The 23365-nt window shown below is 49.3% G+C and overlaps 2 protein-coding genes across 16 annotated transcripts in view; both read right to left on the reverse strand.

Moving 5' to 3' along the window:
• Positions 1 to 9426, reverse strand: part of LOC100977127 (radial spoke head 10 homolog B) — a 44633-nt gene extending 35207 nt beyond the window's left edge. For 3 of the 15 annotated variants that reach the window (XM_055114920.2, XM_055114912.2, XM_055114919.2), the window contains exons 1-6: positions 9113 to 9393; positions 8881 to 8933; positions 5936 to 6055; positions 5481 to 5819; positions 4241 to 4316; positions 3103 to 3171 (exon numbers count right to left, since the gene is read on the reverse strand). In XM_055114920.2, coding sequence (XP_054970895.1) covers positions 3103 to 3171; positions 4241 to 4316; positions 5481 to 5734 — 399 coding nt within the window. In that variant the 5' untranslated portion in view covers positions 5735 to 5819; positions 5936 to 6055; positions 8881 to 8933; positions 9113 to 9393. Of the gene's footprint in view, positions 1 to 3102; positions 3172 to 4240; positions 4317 to 5480; positions 5820 to 5935; positions 6056 to 8880 lie in introns of those variants that run through there. The other 12 variants (XM_055114921.2, XM_055114910.2, XM_055114917.2 and 9 more) reach the window with 9 other exon arrangements.
• Positions 9427 to 9531: 105 nt separating this feature from the next.
• The window catches only part of LOC117980873 (mismatch repair endonuclease PMS2-like), a 33896-nt gene continuing 20062 nt past the window's right edge, over positions 9532 to 23365 (reverse strand). The window contains 4 exon segments of the mRNA XM_063605617.1: positions 9532 to 12131; positions 16183 to 16352; positions 17195 to 17295; positions 21495 to 21662. Coding sequence (XP_063461687.1) covers positions 11988 to 12131; positions 16183 to 16352; positions 17195 to 17295; positions 21495 to 21662 — 583 coding nt within the window. The 3' untranslated portion in view covers positions 9532 to 11987.

Below are 23365 nucleotides of genomic sequence, written 5' to 3' on the forward strand. Positions count from 1 at the left end.
GGCGCCATCTTGGCTCACTGCAACCTCTGCCTCCCGGGTTCAAGCAATTCTCCTGCCTCAGCCTCCCGAGTAGCTGGGATTACAGGCACCCACCATCACACCCTGCTAATTTTTTTTGTATTTTTAGGAGAGACGGGGTTTTGCCATGTTGGCCAGGCTGGTCTCGAACTCCTGACCTGAGGTGATCCACCTGCCTCGGCTTCCCAAAGTGCTGAGATTAACAGGCATTTAACAGGCATGAGCCATCATGCCTAGTTTTTGTTTTTTGTTTGTTTGTTTTTGTTTTTTTGAGACAGGGTCTCACCCTGTCACCTAGGTTGGAGTGCAGCGGCACAATCATAGCTCACTGCAGCCTCGAGCTCCCAGGCTCAAGAGATCCTCCCACCACAGCCCCCCAAGTAGCTGAGAACACAAGTGTGTGTGCCACCAAGCCTCACTAATTTTTAAATTTTTTGTGGAGATGGAGTTTCTCTATGTTGCCCAGGCTGGTCTGGTCTCAAACTCCCAGCCTCAAGTGATCTTCCCACCTTGGCCTCCCAAGTAGCTGGGACTACAGGTGCTGGCCACCAAGGTGCAGTGGTGCACGCCTATAATGCCAGCACTTTGGGGGTGCTGAGGTGAGAGGATCTGTTGAGCCCAGGAGGTTGAGGCTGCAGTGAACTATGACCACTGCATTCCAGCCTGGGCGACACAGCAAGATCCTGTCTCTAATGAAAAAATAATAATAACCCGCTCAAAGGAGGTGAATTCACTGTTCCCTCCAGGCTTAGTGATGACTGGGGACATCCCTCTTTCTTTTTCCTTTTTTTTTCAAGATGGAGTTTTGCTCTTGTTGCCCAGGCTGGAGTGCAATGGTGTAGTCTCGGCTCACTGCAACCTCCGCCTCCCAGGTTTAAGCAATTCTCCTGCCTCAGCTTTCCGAGTAGCTGGGATCACAGGTGTGCACCACCATGCCCCGCAAATTTTTGTAGTTTTAGTAGAGACAGGATTTCACCATATTGGCCAGGCTGGTCTCGAACTCCTGACCTCAGATGATCTGCCCACCTTGGCCTCCCAAAGTATTGGGATTACAGGCGTGAGCCACCATGCCCGGTCAGGAAATCCCTCTTTCTCCCACGGGTCATCAAAATATTCTGTAAACAAATCAGCCAACAGCCTGCCCCAGGGGCACCTGCCAGGGAACGCGCTCTGCCCAGGACGTCTGAGTGGGCAGCAGGCAGCACAGTGCACAGCACCCAGCAGCATCGGATTCTCTTCCAGGAACCTGAACTCCCTGGAGGCAGCCACGGCAGCAGAGAAAAGAGGACAGCACGCCGTGGCCTGATCACCAGCCAGGACCCATGAGGCCAGTCGGCCTCTGAGAATGCTTCTAGGAGCCCCCCGAGTCCTGCCCAGAAGCCCCCCTGACTGGGCTGGAGTGGGGGTCTGTGCCTGCAAAAATGACCTCCCCACCTGCCGAGAGTTTCCCGAGACAACGAGGCACAGGGCGGTTCTTGGTAAGTTGTCACTTAAGGACCAGAAACTGGCCCAGTGCGGTGGCTCACACCTGTAATCCCTGCACTTCGGGAGGCTGAGGTGGGCAGATCACCTGAAGCCAGGGGTTTGAGACCAGCCTGGCCAACATGGCGAAAGCCCATCTCTACTAAAAATACAAAAAGTAGCCCGGCGTGGTGGCGGGCGCCTGTAATTCCAGCTACTCTGGAGGCTGAGGCAGGAGAATTGCTTGAACCCAGGAGGTGGAGGTTGCAGTGAGCCGAGATCCCGCCGCTGCACTCCAGCCTGGGCGACAGAGCAAGACTCTGTCCCACAAAAATAAATAAAATAAAATAAAGACCAGAAACCTTACATGTCAGTCACCGGCTAGAAGGCGGGATGTCGCGTGGGAAGGGAGCTGGCATGAACCCAAGATGGGGGCCCAATCCTCAGGCTCCCCTGGAATTTGGAGAGCCTCCTCGCCCCGCCAGTGACGGTCAGCCCCTCCCTCTCCCCGCTCCTCTGCAGCACGCCTCTCACCGCCCAGCTGCAGGTGGCTTCCCGGCCCAAACTTGACTCCGTTTCCATCATTGCCTGCGTGTTATTTGAATAAGTGCATTATGCGCATGTGTTTTAAATGTCATCATTACCATTTATAAACATCATCTGTTAGCAACTCTGCATTTGGGGTTTTTAGAATAGCATTTCAGGCGCTCACTCACTTTGTGGGTGGGAATTGAGCCTGGTACGATCTCTTGGCAAACAATTTGGTCCTTGCAATCAGTTTAAAAATACACATTCCCCTCAACCCCACAAGACAGGTTAAATAAAAGCCACATAATGGAATACATGCAGCCACTAAAAACAGATCTGCATGAATGGATATGGTTTGATCTCAAACTTAAAGGTACAGGCCAGGTGTGGTGGCTCACGCCTGTAATCCCCAGCACTTTGGGAGGCCAAGGTGGGAGGATCGCTTAAGCCTAGGAGTTCGAGACCAGCCTGGGCAACATGGCAAACCCTGTCTCTACAAAAAAAAAAAAAAAAGTAAAAATAAATTAGCCGCGCGCTGTGGAGCATACCTGTAGTCACAGCTACTCAGAAGGCTGGGCCAACAGGATCGCTTGAGCCTAGGAGTTCGAGGCTGCAGTGAGTCATGATCTTACCACTGCACTGCAGCCTGGGTGACAGAGCAAGACCCCATCTCAGACTCACTAACTAACTAAGTAAATACGCCAAAGAGAGTGTATAATAAACTATGTGTGTTTGTAAAAAGCAAGACAGGCTACAGAAGTTCTAGGCTGCAGTGTTATGATCGCACCACTATACTCCAGCCTGGGCAACAGAGCAAGACCCTGTCTCAAAGAAAAAAGTAGGACAAGCTACATACATGTACGTGTGCTCTCTGTGCTTAGAACACATAGAATGCCTCTAGAACACACAGATGAAACCAATAACAATTACTAGCGGGTCCCACACAGTCATGAGTTACTAGATCCTCTGGTTCTGCAAATTTTTCTTAACCCATATGCTGAATGACATCTACGAAAACAGTCTGTTCAATTGTGGGAAACTGATTGTTCCATCCAATAATCACAGCTTAGAACTATAACTGGTTATATGCCTCACCTCATATTTTAATCCATCGGCCCAAATATAAGTCCCCTGTCCATGCATGAGTCCTTCTGAAAACATACCCTTCAAAACAAAACAAAGCAATGACAAACACTTAGAATACAGCTGACACATATACATATTTGAGATAGGGTCTGGTTCTGTCACCCAGGCTGGAGTGCAGTGGTGTGATCATAGCTCACTGCAGCCTCGAACTCCCAGGCTCAAGCAATCCTCCCACTTCAGCCTCCCGAGTAGCTGGGACTACAGGCATCCACCACCATGCCCAGCTAATTTTTGTATTTTTTGTAGAGACGGGATTTCACCATGTTGGCCAGGCTGGTCTTGAAATCCTGAGCTCTAGCAATGCGCCCGCCTTGGCCTCCCAAAGTGCTGGGATTATAGGCATGAGCCACCGCGCCTGGCCTGCAGCTGATGATTCTCTCCCACAGCTGCCTTATCCCGATTTCACGTGCGTGAAGATGCTTGTCTGCGCACTCAGCACCAGCTGAGTCCTACTGAGTCCTACTCTGAGCTGCCTCCATGCCGGGCTCCATCCTTCTCTAAAAAGGATCTAAGAGGTCCTCATCTTCATGACCTAAGGATGACCTCAGCTACAAAAATGTGTTCTCAACCGGGTGCGGGGGCTCACACCTGCAATCCCAGCACTTTAGGAGCCTGAGGCAGGAGGATCACTTGTGCCCAGCAGTTCAAGACCAGCCCTGGCAACGTAGCAACTCCTTGTCTCTACCAAAAAAAAAAAAAAAAAAAAAATTAAATTAGCCAGGCGTGCTAGCTCACGCCTGTAGTCCCAGCTATTCAAGAGGCTGAGGAGGGAGGATCATTTGACTCCGGGAGGTTGAGGCCACAATGAGTTATGATTGTGCCACTGCACTCCAGCTTGGGTGACACAGTGAGACCCTGTCTCAAAAAATATAAAATAATCAGGAAAAGAAACAAATCTAAAATAACTTTTGTTATATTGAGCATTATTTTTACCTTAAATAGGTAATCAGGTTTCAGAATAAAATCAGCATGAAGAGCTTCCGATTTCTTTTGAAGCATCAGTGGATTTTACTGAAGATTTACAAATCTACGACCATCACCCCACACCTTCCTCCCCTTCCTGCAGGTTCTCAAATGGGTGACTTACACGGTAGGTACAACCGCCTTGAAAGGCTGCGAAGCCTTCTCCCTCATACAGCCCATGAACCTTTTCCCCTTCATAGCTACAAAGAAATAAAGGTAATTCAAGGTAATGAACAATGTGAATAAACCCAAGTGACAGTGGGTTAAACTATATAACTATGTAATGGGAAGAATGAAGTCAGAAAAAAAAAAAAAAAATATATATATATATATATATATATATATACACAGAGCTAGAAAGTAGAAGAGGTTACCAGGGGTTTGAAGGTAGGGTGAGGAATGAAGGTGTTTCGGGGTTTTTTTGTTTGTCTTTTGGGGATTTTTTTTGAGATGGAGTCTCACTCTGTCGCCCGGGCTGGATGGAGTGCAATGGCGTGATCTCGGCTCACTGCAACCTCTGCCTCCCGGGTTCAAGTGATTCTCCCGCCTCAGCCTCCTGAGTAGCTGGGATAACAGGCACATGACACCACGCCCAGCTAATTATTGTGTTTTTAGTAGAGATGGAGTTTCACCATATTGGCCAGGCTGGTCTCAAACTCCTGGCCTCAAGTGATCTGCCCGCCTCAGCCTCCCAAAGTGCTGGGGTTACAGGCTTGAACCACCGCACCTGGCCAGGAGTTACTATTTAATAGATGGTCGTACAACACTATGAACGTACTTAATGCCATTGAATTGTACACTTAAAATAATTAAGATAGTACATTTTGTTATATGTTTCACCACAATAAACTCTATATATACACGCGCCATGGGGCTGTATGTTTGCTATTTGGGTGATGGGCTTACTAGAAGCCCAAACCTCAGCATTACACAACATGCCCATGTAACAAACCTGTACATGTAACCCTCTAAATCTAAAATAAAATAATTTTTTTAAATACATAAAATTACCTTCAGGCCAAGCACAGTGGCTTATGCCTGCAATCCCAGCACTTTGGGAGGCTGAGGCAGGTGGCTCACCTGAGGTCAGGAGTTTGAGACCAGGCTGGCCAACATGGTGAAACCCTGTCTCTACTAAAAATACAAAAATTAGCCACGCATGGTGGCAGGCACCTGTAATCCCAGCTACTCAGGAGGCTGAGGCAGGAGAATTGCTTGAATGTGGGAGGTGGAGGTTGCAGTGAGCCAAGATCGCACCACTGCACTCCAGCCTGAACGACAGAGTGAAACTCTGTCTCAAAATAAAATAAGATAAACCGCCTGACTGGCAGTGTTATACCTGATGGCACCCCCATTAAAATCACCTTTCCACTATGAGTTTGGTCAGAATGGACTCTTCATATTGGGTAGCATCTTCGTTCTGCTGAATGTTTTGGGGGTCTTTTTTGGGTTTCACTTCGTTGAGCTGCATTCCCAGCAATGGGACACCAGCTGGGGACATCTCTTGCCTAGTGGTGTTGCCATCTTGTTTGGAAAAGTCTAGATTATCAGAGAGAGATGAGGGAGAGCGGGCAGACTTCTCCCCTTTTTTGTCTGCTTTTTTCTTTTCTTTCACCATTGCCTTGGGAAGATCCAATGGTTACTTGAATCAAATGATTTCTTTGGTTCAGAGCTGCTTGTTTCAAAGCACTGATGAGTTTTATCTGAAAAATAAAAATTACGTCTCCAAACACTTGGGGTTTTCATTTGTAGTTAAAATTTCAGTTTTACAACACAATGTCATTATCATTCTCCTGACAAAGTCTGAAAAATTAGTTACCAGGGCCAGGTGCGGTGGCTCACACCTGCGATCTCAGCACGTTGGAGGGCCAAGGTGGGAGGATCATGTGAGTCCAGGAGGTGGAGACCAGCCTAGGCCATGTAGTGAGATGCCACCTCTCTACAAAAAATAAAAATAAATTAGCCAGGCGTGGTGGCACATGCCTGTAGTCCCAGCTACTAGGGAGGCTCAGGTGGGAGGACTGCTTGAGCCTGGGAGGTTGAGGCTGCAGTGAGTGGTGTCACACCACTGCACTCCAGTCTGGGTAACAGAGCAAGACTCTGTCTCAAAAATGATTATAATTACAAGTTTCAAGTACCATCAGTTTATAAAAATACAACCTCAACATCGCATTGGTTGTTCCTAAAATTTTTTTATTTTTAATTTTTGAGACAGAGTCTCACTCTGTCACCCAGGCTGGAGGGCAGTGGCACAATCACGGCTCACTCTAGCCTCAACCTCCTAGGCTCTGACGATCCTTCCACCTCAGCCTCCCAAGTAGCTGGGACCACAGGCATGCATCACCACACCTGGCTAATTTTTTGTAGAGACAGGGTCTTGCTATGTTGCCCCGGCTGGTCTGGAACTCCTGAGCTCAAGCAATCTGCCTGTCTCAGCCTCCCAAAGTGCTGGGATTATAGGTGTGAGCCACTGTACCTTGCCCTAAAAATTATTTAAGTTGGAACCATTGTCTAGCATTGTTTCTTGAAAGGTAACCCTACACATGAAATAGGCTACTTCACCTCTCAGGTCTTGCATGCAGCCAATTCACACTTTAAAAGCCCCTCTCCGGCCGGATGCAGTGGCTCACACCTGTAGTCCCAGCACTTTGGGAGGCCAAGGCGGGTGGATCACGAGGTCAGGAGACTGAGACCACCCTGGCTAACACTGTGAAACCCCGTCTCTACTAAAAATACAAAAAATTAGCCAGGCATGGTGGCACATGCCTGTAATCCCAGCTACTCAGGAGGCTGAGGCAGGAGAATCGCTTGAACCCAGGAGGTGGAGGTTGCAGTGAGCCGAGATCACACCACTGCACTCCAGCCTCGGCAACAGAGCGAGATTCTGTCTCAAAACAAAACAAAACTAAACAAAAGCCCCTCTCCTTATAGGTCAGCATTGTAAAGTGTGCGAGAGCTGGATTCGGAGTCCTGCATTGCCCATTACCAGTTCTATGGGTTTATTTATTTATTTATTTATTTTTGAGACGGAGTCTCACTCTCTTGCCCAGGCTGGAGTGCGGTGGTGCGATCTTGGCTCACTGCAAGCTCCACCTCCCAGGTTCATGCCATCTCCTGCCTCAGCCTCCTGAGTAGCTAGGACTACAGGCACCCACCACCACACCTGGCTAATTCTTTTTGTATTTTTAGTAGAGACGGGGTTTCAGCGTGTTAGCCAGGATGGTCTCAATCTCCTGACCTCGTGATCTGCCCGCCTCGGCCTCCAAAGTGCTGGGATTACAGGCGTGAGCCACCAGGTGTGGGTGCCCGGCCCAGTTCTGCGTTTTTTGGGTTTTTTTTTTTTTTTTAGAGAGAGTCTAGCCCTGTCCTGCAGGTTGGAATGCAGTGGCAGGATCTTGGCTCACTGGCTCACTGCAACCTCACTGCAGGTTCAAGTGATTCTCCTGCCTCAGCCTCTCGAGTAGCTGGGATTACAGGCACCTGCCTCCACACTCAGCTAATTTTTGTATTTTTAGTAGAGATGGGGTTTCACTGTGTTGGCCAGGCTGGTGTCGAACTCCTGACCTCGTGATCTGCCTGCCTTGGCCTCCCAAAGTGCTGGGATTACAAGTGTGAGCCACCGTGCCAGGCTGGTTTCCTTTTTTTTTTTTTTTTTTTTTGAGACGGGGTGTTGTACATTTTGCCCAGGCTGGTTTCAAACTCCTGGCCTCAAGCAATCTTCCCACCTTCTCCTCCCAAACTGCTAGGATTGCAGGCATGAGCCACTGAGCTCGGCCAAGTGCTGTGTTCTGAAGCAAGTTGCTTAATCTCCTCTGCCTCACAAATAGAAATAACAGTACCTTGTCTCGTAAGAATTAAATCGATTACACACAGAAAAATCCCTAAGTACAGGATACAGAGCAAAGTCAATAAATTGGGTGATTATCTCGTCCCTTTCCTGTTTTCAAACTTGAAATCATTGGTTTCCCACTCCGTCTAGCACTGCCATCGATTGAGTGCCTCTCATATGCCGGACAAGCAAGGACCGGTGTGCTGGAGTTGCGTTTCCAGCGCATCGTTGCTTGAGCTGTATTTCCAGCGCATCGTTGCTCGAGCTCCGTTTCCAGCGCATATCTTTGCTTGTCTGGCATATGAGCTGCGGTGCAGGGTTTCAAAGCCATAGTTTTCATGGCTTTCCTACTCTGGCCCCGCTGAAAGCACCCTGGTCCATCAAGCAGGATGCATAGGTGAGCCCTGTGGTGAAGGCCAGGTCTGGTCCCTTTTCGTAGGCCCCGACGGGTGCAGTGGGCACTTCTTGCCCTCTTCTTCCTGGATGCCATCCTCTGGACACCCCACCCTCCAGCTGAACCCATCTCCAGCCTTCTCTCTTCCTCCATTATTTATTTATTGAGACAGGGTCTCGCTCTGTCACCCAGGCTGGAGTGCAGTGGCACAGTCTTGGCTCACTGCAACCTTCCAGGTTCAAGTGATTCTTCTGCCCTAGCCTCCCAAGTAGTTGGGATTACAGGTGCCCGCCACCACTCCCGGCTAATTTTTGTATTTTTAGTAGAGCCAGGGTTTCACCATGTTGCCCAGGCTGGTCTCAAACTCCTAACCTCAGGTGATCCGCCCACCTCGGCCTCCCAGAAGTGCTGGGGTTACAGGCGTGAGCCACCGCGCCCGGCCAAGCCTTCTCTCTTCCTTCCAACACCCTTGCTCCTTCCCGCCCCCGACTACTGTCTCAGCGAAGCCGCCCCTGGGTCCCCTAGCCCAAGGTGCCCTCACCTCTAAATTTAGAGGGGCCTTTACTACGAGCTTTTCGGTCTTCTGTCAGTGACCTACAAATAAGTGAACTACAAATCAAGCCAATTTCGTTTCTCAGTGCGTTTCCTAATGTTTCCTCTGTTCTCCTGGGCTTAAGGAGAGGCCGTCTCTCTCCTGTGTCTACGGTGAGCCGGGAAGAATCGGCTCCCTGCACTGGTCTGCCCGGCCTAGGCCCTCCTCGCCCATCACGCACGTGCTCGGGTCCTGGGAGGCCGCGTCAGTCCGGCCGGGAAGGAGCAGGACCCAGTCGCCATGGCTGTCCCGGCGTACGCAGGACCGCGGCCTGGGGCGCTCACCTCGCTCCAGGAGCCCAGAGACCTCGCCGGGCTCGGGCTGAGGTGTTGCCGGGCTCTCTGCGTCCCAGACCTGGCTCCGGTCTCCAGGCAACCGCGGACGCCGCCAGGCCCACCCTGTGCTCTTAAAGGGGCCGCGCGCCAGCGCCAAGCAGGTGTCCCGCCCTTGCTGGTCCTGAAGGCCGGGGGAAAGGCTGGACGCTGGAGGCAGCAGGCCAGGGTTTTCTCAGCTCTGCTAACTGCTTCATCATAAAATAGGAATAACGCAGGCATTAGTTTTCCATTGCTGCCGCAAACAAATTACCATAAATTTAGTGGCTCGAAGCAACACAAATTTATTACCCTACAGTATGTAAATTAGTCCCACAGTGCTGGTTCCTTCCAGAGGCTCCGGGGGAGAATGCGTTTTCTTGCCTTTTCCAGCTTTTCCAGAAGCGGTCCCCAACCTTTTTGGCACCAGAGACCGGTTTCGCGGAACACAATTTTTCCATGGATGGGGGTCGGGGGGAGGGATGGTTTCAGGATGATTCAAGTGCATTGCATTTATTGTGCACTTTATTTCTACTATTACATTGTAACATATAATTAAATAATTCTACAACTCACCATCATAGAGACTCAGTGGAAGCCCTGAGCTTGTTTTCCTGCAACTAGACAGCCCCATCTGGGGGTGACGGGAGACAGTGACAGATCATCAGGCATCAGATTCTCATAAGGAGCATGCAACCTACATCCCTCGTGTGTGCAGTTCACAATAGGGCTCGTGCTCCTATGAGAATCTAATGCCCACCGCTGGTGTGACAGGAGGTGGAGCTCAGGTGGTAACGCCAGCGACGGGGAGTGGCTGTAAATACAGATGAAGCTTCGCTGGCTTGCCAGCCCCTAACCTGCTGTGCACCCTGCTTCCTAACAGGCCATGGACCACTACTGGTCTGTGTCCGGAGTGTTGGAATCCCTGTTCTAGAGACTGCTTGCAATCCTTGACTAGTGGTACCTCCTTCCATCTCCAAAACCAGCAAGGCAGCCTCTCTCTGGCCAGCAGGGAAAGGTCTCCACCTTTGAAGGACTCACCCAATGGACTGGGCCCACCCAGACAATCCAGGATAATCTCTCTGTTGCAAGATCCTTAACTCAGCCAGGCATGATGGCTCACACCTGTAATCCCAGCACTTTGGGAGGCCGAGGCGGTCGGATCACCTGAGGTCAGGAGTTCGAGACCAGCCTGGTCAACATGGTGAAACCCTGTCTCCACTAAAAATACAAAAATTAGCCAGTATGGTTCTGGACACCTGTAATCCCAGCTACTCGGGAGGCTGAGGTGGGAGAATCACTTGAACCTGGGAGGCAGAGGCTGCAGTGAGCTGAGATCATGCTATTGAACTCCAGCCTGGGCAACAAGAGCGAAACTTCATCTCAAAGAAAAAAAAAAAAGATCCTTCACTCAATCACACCTGCCGAGTCCCTTCTGCCACGTGAGGCAGCGTGGTCACAGGTTCTGGGGATTAGGACACAGCTGTCTTGGGGGCTGTTATCCTGCCACAGCTCCCAATCTGGAGAGTTCATAAGTGGGATCCTGCAGACCACGCCAGCACAGTGCCAGACACGATGGCACAGTGACTACTGTACCGCCTCCTCCATCTGAGGGATTCTAAAGCAGGAAGGGGAGCCGCCCACAGTCTGGAGAAGGGGTGGGGGCAGCAGGGGGAGCCACATCTGTCATCTCTGGGCCCCCAAGAGGGCATCTTTACTTCCATTTTCAGCCAAGTTCAAACAGGACAAGGTTCCATGAAAACTATTTGAAAAGACAGACAGGGATTCTTATATTCCCAGAACCATTCAAGGCCAGTAACTGGAATGTTCTACAGTTCACACCCTGAGGAAACCAAATCACAGCATCAAATTATGGGAAATCAAACTCTTTTTGTTCCCCTGCGAGGACAGCACTTTGCGACCTTGGCCGCACAGAGGAATGTTTCAAATAGTGACCCCTGTCCCATCCAGTCATTTTCTTCCAGCCGGGCAGAGAATCCCCCTTGTTTAAAAATTTAGTGTGAATCAGGGCTGAGAATCACTAACCGAAAAGGACCCTACTTTTAAATTTATGAAATTAAACAAAGATGAATTTAATTATTGTTAAGGGTTGAAAGTTATAGACTAAACTATGTCCAGCCAGAGCAGAGGCCTGAGTAACTTCCAAAGTGGTTTGGTTTTTTTTTGTTTTGTTTTGTTTTGTTTTTTGAGACAGAGTCTTGCTCTATCACCCAGGCTGGAGCGCAGTGGCGCAATCTCGGTTCACTGCAACCTCCGTCTCCCGGGTTCAAGCGATTCTCCTGCCTCAGCCTCCTGGGTAGCTGGGATTACAGGCATGCGCCAGCACACCTGGCTAATTTTGTATTTTTAGTAGAGGCAGGGTTTCTCCATGTTGGTCAGGCTGGTCTCGAACTTCTGATCTCAGGTGATCCGCTGGCCTCGGCCTCCCAAAGTGCTGCGATCACAGGCATGAGCCACCATGACCAGCCCAAGTGTTCTTATTTTTATAAAATGTGTTCTTGCCTGGACACACACACACGAGCGCATGCAAACATAGAGAAAAAAAATTTGCAAGCAATGCTCCATCTGGTTTGAAAAGGTTCTCAAGATCACTTTTAAATGGGTGTGATGTGTATTTTTTTTAAGTAGCAGGTTCATTTTAAAACAAAAAAGGTTAGTGAAGACTCTGTCTTCCAAAACATAAAAATCTGCGATAAAACCAATTATTCCATACAGTGACTACGGTCAGTTCTGAGAAATGACACCCAGGTTGGCGATGTGTCTCATGGTTGGCCTTCCATGGGGACAGTTCCAGGGGTGGTCCATCTCCCCCATGTGGGTGATCAGTTTCTTCATCTCACTTGTGTTAAGAGCAGTCCCAATCATCACCTGAGTGTGAGACACAACGGTTCAACGTTTTAGTAGTTTTTTGACGTCAGAATGGCAGCTCTTCAGAAGCATTCTTCTCTAAAATAAGGCTGGACAAGATTACAGCTCAAAAACTACCTTCCCTGAAAAACCCCTGAAAAACCTTCCCCCAGAGAAGCCTAGGTTCTAGATCTCAGCCCTCCACCCTTCTGTGAAATCAGGCTCCTTGTGGCTCCTTCAAGGTGGCACCGCCTCCACTCCAGACGCCGACCACACCTGTCTCAGCAGCCACCCTGCCCTCTCACCCTGGCAGGTGCAGCAGCCTCCCAGCAGGCCTCCCTGCCCCACTGCGACCCCTCCGAGCCGCTCTCCACTCAGCAGCCAGTGATTACTTTTAAAGGGCTGTCAGGTTATTCATTCCACTTCACAGCTCTCCCCCTCACCTGAATAAAAGCCCCCGTCTGTCCCCTGACTTGGCCCTCGCTGGGCTGTGCCTGCACCCCCACCTCCAAGCACGAATGCCTCCCTTCCTCACCCCAGCTGCACTGCTACTCCCTTCCTCTTGCACAGGCCCATCACGCAAACACCTGCCTTGGGACTGTGGCACTCCCGGGACCCTCTCCCCCAATGGGTGCAGGCGTCACTCTCCCTCTGTCGAGCTCTGACCTGCTGCCCATAGCACTCCAGCCCTGGCCCTGCTGCCTCCCTGCCATGGGTCCTCTGACAGGAAGGAGAGGACACAAGCCTGAAGCCCAATGTCACCTTCCTTCTTCCTGCAGCACCCTGAGGGCTCGCCATGTGCCAAGCACAGTCAGAAGGCTGGGGTGACAGCAGGTTGGAGAAGGACAAACAATCAACAAGTCAACAGAGAACCAAGACAGGTGGCGCCCAGGCGAGGCGGCCTGCTCAGGTGTGGGGATGGGGTGAAGGGTGACGGTGGCAAACCCAGGTAGAGAGGAGAGTAGGGAGAAAGGGTGTAAGGCAGGGAGGAGACTGAGGCGAGCGTGGAACTGGAAGGCAGCTACATGGCTGGAAGCGTGGTGGGGAGATGGGGCTGGAAGGGTGGGCAGGGCTCAAAGCAGGAGCCTCCTGGGCAGGCAGTGACAACACCGGAGATGGACGGGCAGGCCAGGGCGGGAGGGAAGGAGCAGCCTGTGGTTCCCCGGGCCACTGAGTCACACTAAACTCACGACATCAAAACTGCCCGGCTATGAGCTCAGCTCCACACTCTCACTCACAGACTCCAAGACTGGAAGATCCATATTATGTCTTTTATTTTGGCGAGGTCAGGGGTGGTGGGGAGACTCTGTCTCCCAGGCTGGAATGCAATGGTGCGATCTCAGCTCACTGCAACTCCGCCTCCCAGATTCAAGCAATTCTCCCGCTTCAGCCTCCCGAGAAGCTGGGATTACAGGCACCTACCACCATGCCCAGCTAATTTTCGTACTTTTAGTAGGGATGGGGTTTCACCATGTTGGCCAAGCTGGTCTCAAATTCCTGACCTCAGGTGATCAACCCACCTCCGCCTTCCAAAGTGCTGGGATTACAGGTGTGAGCCACCACGCCCAGCCCATATTAGGTCTTTATCCAAGAAACACTGTGGCTAGAAGTCAGACTCTGGGCCCTCTTCTAATTAAACTCTGCCCTTGAGTCATTTCATCTAATCTCATGGCTGTAAATTACACCTGAAACTCACACAGCAGGCTCCATCCCACCCACTCCCCACGTGGCCCCCAGCTGCTGCTCTCCCCAGCGGCCGCAGCCACAGCACCCCTTCCAGTCTGTTCTCTCTCCAGCAGCTGCAATCACGGGACTCCTTGCCGTCTGTTCTCTCCAGTGGCTCGCGCCACACACAGCACAGACTCCCAGGGTCTAGGTATGACCGGCAACACTCTACGTGGCTGTCCTCTGGACGCCGCTCTGCTCACTCCCTTCCCCTCTCCAGGGACACAATCAGCCTCTGGCTTCAGTCTTGCTACTTCCTTCGCTTGGAAAGTTCTTACCCAAGAGGGCTCCATTCTGCCTTTTTTTTTTTTTTTTTTTTTGAGACAAGGTCTTACTCTGTCACCCAGGCTGGAGTGCAGTTGCGTGATCTTGGCTCATTGTAACCTCGACCTCCCTGGCTCAAGTGATCCTCCCACCTCAGCCTCCTGAGTAGCTGTGACTACAGGCACATGCCACCACGCCTGGCTAATCTTTTAATTTTTTGTAGACATGGGGTCTGCCTGTGTTGCCCAGGCTGGTCTCTTAACTCCTGGCCTCAAGCAATCCTCCCGCCTTGGCCTCCCAAAATGCTGGGATTACACGTGTGAGCCACCATGCCTGGCTTCCATCCCACCTTTTAGATGGCAGCTGAGATGCCACCTGCCCAGATGCCATTCCCTGACCACCATCTCACCTGGTCACCATGTTTTTCTCTTGTCATTTCCTGTCCCAAAACGCTGTTTTAGGCCAGGCGCGGTGGCTCACGCCTGTAATCCCAGCACTTTGGGAGGCCAAGGCGGGCAGATCATGAGGTCAGGAGATCGACACCAGCCTGACCAACATGGTGAAACCCCATCTCTATTAAAAATATAAAAATTAGCCAGGTGTGGTGGGTGCCTGTAGTCCCAGCTACTTGGGAGGCTGAGGCAGGAGAATCGCTTGAACCCGGGAGGCGGAGGTTGCAGTGAGCTGGGATCACACCACCGCACTCCAGCCTAGTAACAGAGCGAGACTCCGTCTCAAAAACAGACAAAAATGCTGTTTGAATCTCTTGACTGTGCTTACTGGCATCTAATGCGTGTCATTTATTTGTGGTGATGCCTATTTCTCCCCACTGTCTGCTCCACAGGGGCAGGGGCTGCAGCCGCCTTGTTACCTCTGTGTCCCGAGCACCTGGAGCAGGGCGGAACCCACAGCAGGGGCTCAAGGAGCACCTGCTGAATAAATAAAGGAATGGCGTCCTGGCCCTTCCCAGTGGCCGGCTGATACACAGTCACTTTTCTTGGACGTGAGGCTAATCCCCACTGCAGGCAGAACCACTGCTGCCACCTTCCCACACCAACCGAAGCAGCGGCAGTGACGCCACGTGCAATGACAACCATGGCACCCCGTGAAGCACCTGCTGCCTCGATGACTCTGCAGAATCGTGTCCAATGTCGGCGAGTCCTGGCAGCAGCAAATCTTTATCTCCCAATGTTGTTATGACCCATAAGGTCCATAGACGAACAAGGTACCTCAAATGCTAACTGCGTTGGAGTCAACCAAAGCTCAGAGATAGAATACTGGCCGGGCCAGGCACAGTGGCTCACGCCTGTAATTCCAGCACTTTGGGAGGCTGAGACAAGGGGCAAAAGGAGACCATGTTTCTACAAAAAATTTAAAAATTAGCTGGGCATGGTGGTGCATGCCTGTGGTCACAACTACTTGGGAGACAGAGAGAGGAGGATCGCTTCAGCCTGGGACGTCAAGGCTGCAGTGAGCTGTGATTGCGCCACTGCACTCCAGCCTGGGCGACAGAGGGAGACCCTGTCTAAAAAAAAAAAAAGAAGAATTCTGGGTTTTTTTTGTTTTTTTGAGACGGAGTCTCGCTCTGTCGCCCAGGTTGGAGTGCAGTGGTATGAACTTGGCTCACTGCAAGCTCCACCTTCTGGGTTCACGCCATTCTCCTGCCTCGGCCTCCCGAGTAGCTGGGACTATAGGCGCCCGCCACCACGCCCAGCTAATTTTTTTGTATTTTTAGTAGAGACGGGCTTTCACCATGTTAGCCAGGATGGTCTCGATCTCCTGAACTCGTGATCCGTCTGCCTCAGCCTCCCAAAGTGCTGGGATTAGAGGCTTGAGCCACCGCGCCCAGCCAAGAATATGCTTAACAGAGGTAACAAAAGAGCAATAACTATGAGTTCAAGGTCACAGAGAATGCAGACGACAGGGATGCTCAGCTACGACACTGCATGTAGCTCTCTGTGTAAAATGACCCCTGGCAATCACAAAGGCGTTTACAACCTTGACCAAATCAGGAGCTGGGCTGAGACCTTCCTCGACTGCAAGCTTGAGCAGCTGAGCTGACAGCCAGGCTTTCTTCACTTACCGACTTCCGGCAGGCTCTGGAGGCAAACATCTGCTTGACTCGGGAAGGCCGGCACATGACCCCAGGGCTGTCGCTCAGCATGAAGATCAGTTCATCGACGTCCTGGGGTCCGAAGGTCCAGTTTTTACTAGTTGGAAAGGAAATCAGTTTAGCCCTTTCAGTGACTGGAGCTAAAAGAATACAATTTTGAGAAAAATCCATGACTTGACAAACACGTTTCACTTGAAAGCTACTTAGGATGAACATCTGAGGCCGGGCGTGGTGGCTCACGCCTGTAATCCCTGCACTTTGGGAGGCCGAGGCGGGCAGATCATGAGGTCAGGAGATAGAGACCATCCTGGCTAACATGGTGAAACCCCGTCTCTACTAAAAAATAGAAAAAATTAGCTGGGTGTGGTGGCAGGCGCCTGTAGTCCCAGCTACTCGGGAGGCTGAGGCAGGAGAATGGTGTGAACCTGGGAGGCGGAGCTTGCAGTGAGCCGAGATCGGCACTACTGCGCTCCAGCCTGGGCGACAGAGCAAGACTCCATCTCAGAAAAAAAAAAAGTGAACACCTGAAAGAGAGGAAAGTCACAAAATGCTTTTTGGAGGAACTTTTTAATCTTTTATAAAATTAAAAAAAACTGGTCTATATGACCTGAAAGATTATTCCCAGCTCTAAAAAGACAAGAATCTATAGTTCTAATTTTTTTTTTTTTTTTTTTGAGACAGAGTTTCACTCTTGTTGCCCAGGCTGGAGTGCAGTGACGTGATCTCGGCTCACTGCAACCTCCACCTCCCGGGTTCAAGCGATTCTCCCGCCTCAGCCTCCTGAGTAGCTGGGATTACAGGCACCCGCCACCACGCCCGGCTACTTTTTGTATTTTCAGTAGAGATGGGGTTTCACCATGTTAGCCAGGCTGGTCTCAAACTCCTGACCTCAGGCGATCTGCCCGCCTTGGCCTCCCACAGTGCTGGGATTACAGACGTGAGCCACCACACCCAGCTGCTATAGTTCTAATTAATAACTTACCATTTTCATCGATAACAAAATCAAAGCCATTCTTTCTAAATATTTCCAGATTTTCTATCAGAACAGCTTCATTAACAGCAGTTAAGTTGAGAGTCTGAGGTCTGAAAAACACAAAAATGATTCAAACCATATTCTGAAGTCAAACATTTAGCTTTACAGCAGAAATGAAATGAAAACAACAATACTGTATTTTGAATTCATGTCAAAATAACAACACGAATAACAACATTATTCAGCTAAGTGTCACAAAACTTCCTGAGAAGTTCCTTTTAATTTTCTCTTTCTTGAAAGTTCTTTTTAGAAGTTAAAGTAGCTACAGGCCAGGTGCGGTGGCTCACGCCTGTAATCTCAGCACTTTAAGAGCCCGAGGCAGGCAGATCTCTTGAGGCCAGGAGTTTGAGACCGGCCTGGTCAACACAGCGAAACCCTCTCTTTACTAAAAATATAAAAATTAGGCCAGGCATGGTGGCGCACGCCTGTAGTCCCAGCTACTTGGGAGGCTTAGGCAGGAGATTCGTTTGAACCCAGGAGGCAGAGGTTGTAGTGAGAGCCAAGATCACACCACTATACTCCAGCCTGGGCCACACAACAAGACTCTGTCTCAAAAAAAAAAAAAAAAACACCCACAAAAACAAAAATTAGCTGGAAGTGGTGGCTCATGCCTGTAATCCCAGCTACTCGGGAGGCTGAGGCACTAGAATTGCTTGAACCCAGGAGGTGGAGGTTGCAGTGAGCCAAGATCACACCACTGCACTCCAGCCTGGGCAACAGGGCAAGACCCTGTCTCAAAAAAAAAAAAAAAAAAAGTTAAAGTAACTACAAAAGTAGTTTGCTTTTTCCTCAGCCTGCCACGCCAATGACTCCCACTTTTTCTGAATCCTTTCCTTAAGGATAACAATATCACAAAAATGCTATTTTTCCTCCTTCTAATACAGAATTTGAAACACTGGGTTAGGTCATTGCCAGCATTTGTAAACAGAATGAACAGACAGCATTTATTTTGCTATCCTGTTCCTTCCTCTGCCTGTATTATATCTCCATCCTTCTCTCCTCCCGGATTTACTGAGTGTTTTTTTTTTTTTTAACCTTTTGTTATTTTTTTCAAAGATAGAGACAGGGTCTCACTATGTTGCCCAGGCTGCTCTCAAACTCCTGGGCTCAAGAGATCCTTCCACTTCAGCCTCCCAAAGTGCTGGGATTACAAGTGTGAGCCACTGCATCCGGTCCTGAGTGCTGGATAAGACAAACACTGCTAAAGGCAGGAGACAGCTGGTGAGCAAACACAGGCTTGGTCCTGGAGCCAACAGATTACCGGGGAAGAAAGACGTTCAGCAAATACTCAGGCAAGTCAATTATGATGAGAAACGACAGGAAGGTCAGGAAGAAAAAGCACCCAGTGTCATAGAGAGACTTCACCCTGGGGTCAGGAAGTGACCTTTGAGCTGAGTCCGGGGATAAGAGAGTTAATCAGGTAATGGGGGAGAAGTGGGTGCAGGGTGCAGGACAAGTATTCTAGACAGGGACAACAATCTGTGCCAAGCCCCAGGATGGACCGCTGATGTTTGCAGAGCCACACATAAAGATATCCTTCATTCTGCTTAGTGGCCACATAGGGATTCATCAGGCCTGCCAAGGGAAAAAGAAAGACAGCCAGAGAGGCTTGAGTACAGGGAACAAGTGGAAGACGAACGGGAAAAGCTACAGAGTCAACAGGGCCACCCTACACAGGGGCTGGCAGGGCAGGGTGGAACTGGGTCTTCATCCTTTAATCTTGAAGTGTGGTCCATCTGGGACCCTAAGTGGTCTGTGATTACCTGGGCCAACTTGAAATGTCACAGACGAGAGGTTATCTTTGCCGAATGGCTAAAAAATACAAGACCTCAGCCGGGCATGGTGGCTCACGCCTGTAATCCCAGCACTTTGGGAGGCTGAGGTTGGTGGATCACCTGAGGTCAGGAGTTCAAGACCAGCCTGACAAACATGGCAAAACTCCCTATCTATTAAAAATCCAAAAATTAGCCAGGTGTGGCGGCGGGCGCCTGTAATCCCAGCTACTCGGGAGGCTGAGGCAGGAGAATCACTTGAACCCGAGAGGCAGAGGTTGCAGTGAGCCGAGATCACATCACTGCACTCCAGTATGGGCAAAAGAGTGAAACTCTGTCTCAAAAACACAAAAACAAAAAACCTCTATTAAGAGGAACAGGGAAGGGATATAAAGTAGCTTACTAAATGTCTATTATTACCATTGCCTCCTACTGAGAATAAAAACAATTCACGCATTCCACAGGAGAGTACTCAGCAAACTACACAGGAGAGTACTCAGCAAACTACACAGGAGAGTACTCAGCAAACTACACAGGAGAGTACTCAGCAAACTACACAGGAGAGTACTCAGCAAACTACACAGGAGAGTACTCAGCAAACTACATAGGAGAGTACTCAGTAAACTACACAGGTTCAGTGGTACATTTCTCCATGTGGGATCTACTTGTCGGGATCTGAGTTTACTTCACTACGTGGTTTAATTTCCCACATGAAAATCCATGACCTCTTCTTATAACTTTGCTGAAGACAAGACTTTGGTTTTACATGATACTATCACACCTGACCTTTGTGAAGTAGTCAGGGTAAAACATTCCAGCTTGGCCAAGGAGAGAGAAATACCAAATTCTGCAGTGACTATCTTAAAATAATTTTTAAATTTTATTTTATTTTATTTATTAATTTATTTGTGAGACAGAGTCTCATTGTCTCACTCTGTCACCCAGGCTGGAGAGCTGTGCAGTGGCACGATCATGGCAGCCTCAATCTCCTGGGCTCAAACGATCCTCCCACCTCAGCCTCCCGAATAGTTGGGACCACAGGCATACACCATGAAGTCTGACTAATTTTTTACATTTGTTGTAGAGACAAGGTTTCACCATGATGCCCAGGCTGGTCTCAAACTCCTAAGCTCGAGGGATCTGCCTGCCTCAGCCTCCCAAAGCTCTGGGATTACAGGCGTGTGCCCCTGCGTCCAACCTGCAGTGACTATCTGACTTCTGATTACTCTACTGTCAATCAACACTGGCGCACAGGCTGTCTTTCTGAACACACACATTCCATACACTATGCATACTAATACTCCATACTATCAATTGCCCTCATCAGAAGGATCTTCTGGCTAACCAGTGATCAACATTTTTAATAGCAAAAAAGGTCTGATACTTAGAGAACATGTTAACCACGTGAACTGGAGCAGGTTACTCAACCTCTCTGCATGTGCCTCAGTTTCATCGCTTGTGGAATGGTGATGGTAACAGTAACAACCTCATAGGTTTTTGAGGATTAAAGGAACTAATACACATACATTATTTCAACAGTGCCTGGCAGATTCTAGGCATTGAATAAATGGTAACTATCACTATTATTATGTAAAAAGTATAAAAATCTGCTATATGAATACTTATGGAAAAATACATATATACATATAGACACACATATAAACTATTAGGTCTCTTTTTTTTTTTGAGATAGAATCTCGCTCTGTCACCCAGGCTGGAGTGCAGTGGTGCCATCTCGGCTCACTGCAACCTCTGTCTCCCAGGTTCAAGCGATTCTCCTACCTCAGTCTCCTGAGTAGCTGGAATTACAGGCATGCACTGCCATGCCTGGCTAATTTTTTGTATTTTTATTTTTTATCATTATTATTTTTTTTTGAGACGGAGTTTCACTCTTGTTGCCCAGGCTGGAGTGCGATGGCACGAACTCGGCCCGCTGCAAACTCCGCCTCCCGGGTTCAAGCGATTCTCCTGCCTCAGTCTCCCAAGTAGCTGGGACTACAGGCGCCCGCCACCACGCCTGGCTAATTTTGTATTTTTAGTAGAGACAGGTCTCACCATGTTCGTCAGGCTGGTCTCGAACTCTCGACCTGAAGTGATCTGCCCACCTCGGCCTCCCAAAGTGCCGGGATTACAGGCGTGAGCCACCGTGCCTAGCCTTTTTGTATTTTTAGTAGAGGCGGGGTTTCACCACGTTGGCCAGGTTGGTCTCCAACTCCTAACCTCAGGTGATCTGCCTGCCTCGGCCTTCCAAAGTGCTGGGATCACAGGTGTGAGGCACCGCGCCTGGCCAACCAGATCTTTTTTATTTTTTACACCCCTCCTTCCTAGATCTCTTCTTTTTTTAAAGTAGATACAAAGTCTTGCTGTGTTGTCCAGGCTGGTCTCAAACTCCTGGCCTCTTGTGATCCTCCTGCCTCGGCCTCTATTAGATCTTCAATTTGAGGGGGAATCTGGGAATGAACACTAAACACACTCACGCTATGAGCCTCTGCCCCTGGAGCACGGTGTGCTGCTGCAGCATCTCGAAGTTATACTTCTCGTCCGTGGCATGCTGGTCCACTATGAAGATATCCTCATTCAGTTTGGTTATTATAAATCCCAGGTTAAACTGACCAATGATTTCCATTTCTGCAAACATCGTTTTACTGCAGGTAGAAAATGTTAATTATCAGACATTTTACAAGATTATTTTTCTGATTATGTTATAGAACACTGTAATAAAAAAAAAGTCAAACAATACAAAAACAAAATAAAGTCCCTAGCCATCCCGCTTTCTTTCTTTTTTTTTGAAACAGAGTCTCGTTCTGTCACCCAGGCTACAGTGCAATGGCACAATCTTGGCTCACTGCAACCTCCACCTCCCGGGTTCGAGTGATTCTTCTGCCTCAGCCTCCTGAGTAGCTGGGATTACAGGTGCGCCACCATGCCCAGCTAATTTTTGTATTTTTAGTAGAGACAGAGTTTCACCATGTTGGTCAGGCTGGTCTCGAACTCCTGACCTCATGATCTGCCCGCCTTGGCCTCCCAAAGTGCTGGGATTACAGGCGTGAGCCACTGCGCTCAGCTTAACCATCCCACTTTCTAAAGATAACATTAATTATTCATTCATCCAACTCTCCGGAGAAGACATCAGTTGCTACTATTAATGATTTAAATGGAATATATCCTTCTAGACCCTTGTCTCTCTATATAATTTTTTTAATTTTAAAAAACAAAAATGGAATCTTAATTCTCCATTCTGTCATCACTTAATGCATCTGAAAGACGTTTTCAGACCTGTACACATAGATCTACTTCATTATTTTTTCTTTTTTTTTTCTTTTAAGACGGAGTCTCACTCTCTGTTGCCCAGGCTGGACTGCAGTGGCGCGACCTTGGCTCACTGCAACCTGCGCCTCCCAGGTTCGAGCGATTCTCCTGCCTCAGCCTCCCGAGTAGCTGGGACTACAGGCATGCACCGCCAAGCCCGGCTAATTTTTTTATTTTTAGTAGAGACAAGGTTTCACCATGTTGGCTAGGCTGGTCTTGAACTCCCGACCTCAAGTGATCCACCTGCCTCGGCCTCCCAAAGTGCTGGGATTACAGGCGTGAGCCACCGCACCCGGCCTACTTCATTCTTTTTAATGGCCACATAGGAATTCATTGCATGGATGTACCATAACTTGTCTGACAAATCCCCTGCTAAAGGACATTTCGGTTGTTTCCAATTTCAATAGTGCACTCAAAGCTGCAACAAATACTTCTGTGCATAAACCTACTCATCTGTGGGTGCATTTCCGTGAGACAGACACTACAGGTAGAACTACATGTGTACTTTTTGACGGGAAATCTGTGAAAAGTCACACTCCCACCAATGGTGTGTAAGAGCACCTTTCTGCCAATGCTGGATATCAATCCTTCTCATCTTTGCCAGGCCCACCACTGGGTCCTTTGCTGGGTGGCTTCAACATCCAATGTCATTAAATACTAACTTAGTCAATCTGGACAAAAGACAGACACCACCGCTAACCTTCACACGAGAAATTGACACTGTCATTCTCAGTTCCACACAATTAAATCCGGTGAAAACGGATTTTCTGCAGTATCAGCGCGGTGACGACAAGAAATGGCTCTGTTAAAGCAGCCATGGACGTTTTCTGGTTCTCACCTGGTGGCCTGAGCTGAGGATGAAAGGAGCTATAATGTAATCCCAGCACTTTGGGAAGACAAGGTGGGCAGATCATTTGAGGTTGGGAGTTCAAGACCAGCCTGGCCAACATGGTGAAACCCCATCTCTACTAAAAATAAAAAAATTAGCCAGGCGTGGTGGTGGACACCTGTACTCCCAGCTACTTGGGAAACAAAGGCA

Source organism: Pan paniscus, chromosome 6, assembly GCF_029289425.2.
Source record: "Pan paniscus chromosome 6, NHGRI_mPanPan1-v2.0_pri, whole genome shotgun sequence".
NCBI lineage: Eukaryota > Metazoa > Chordata > Mammalia > Primates > Hominidae > Pan > Pan paniscus.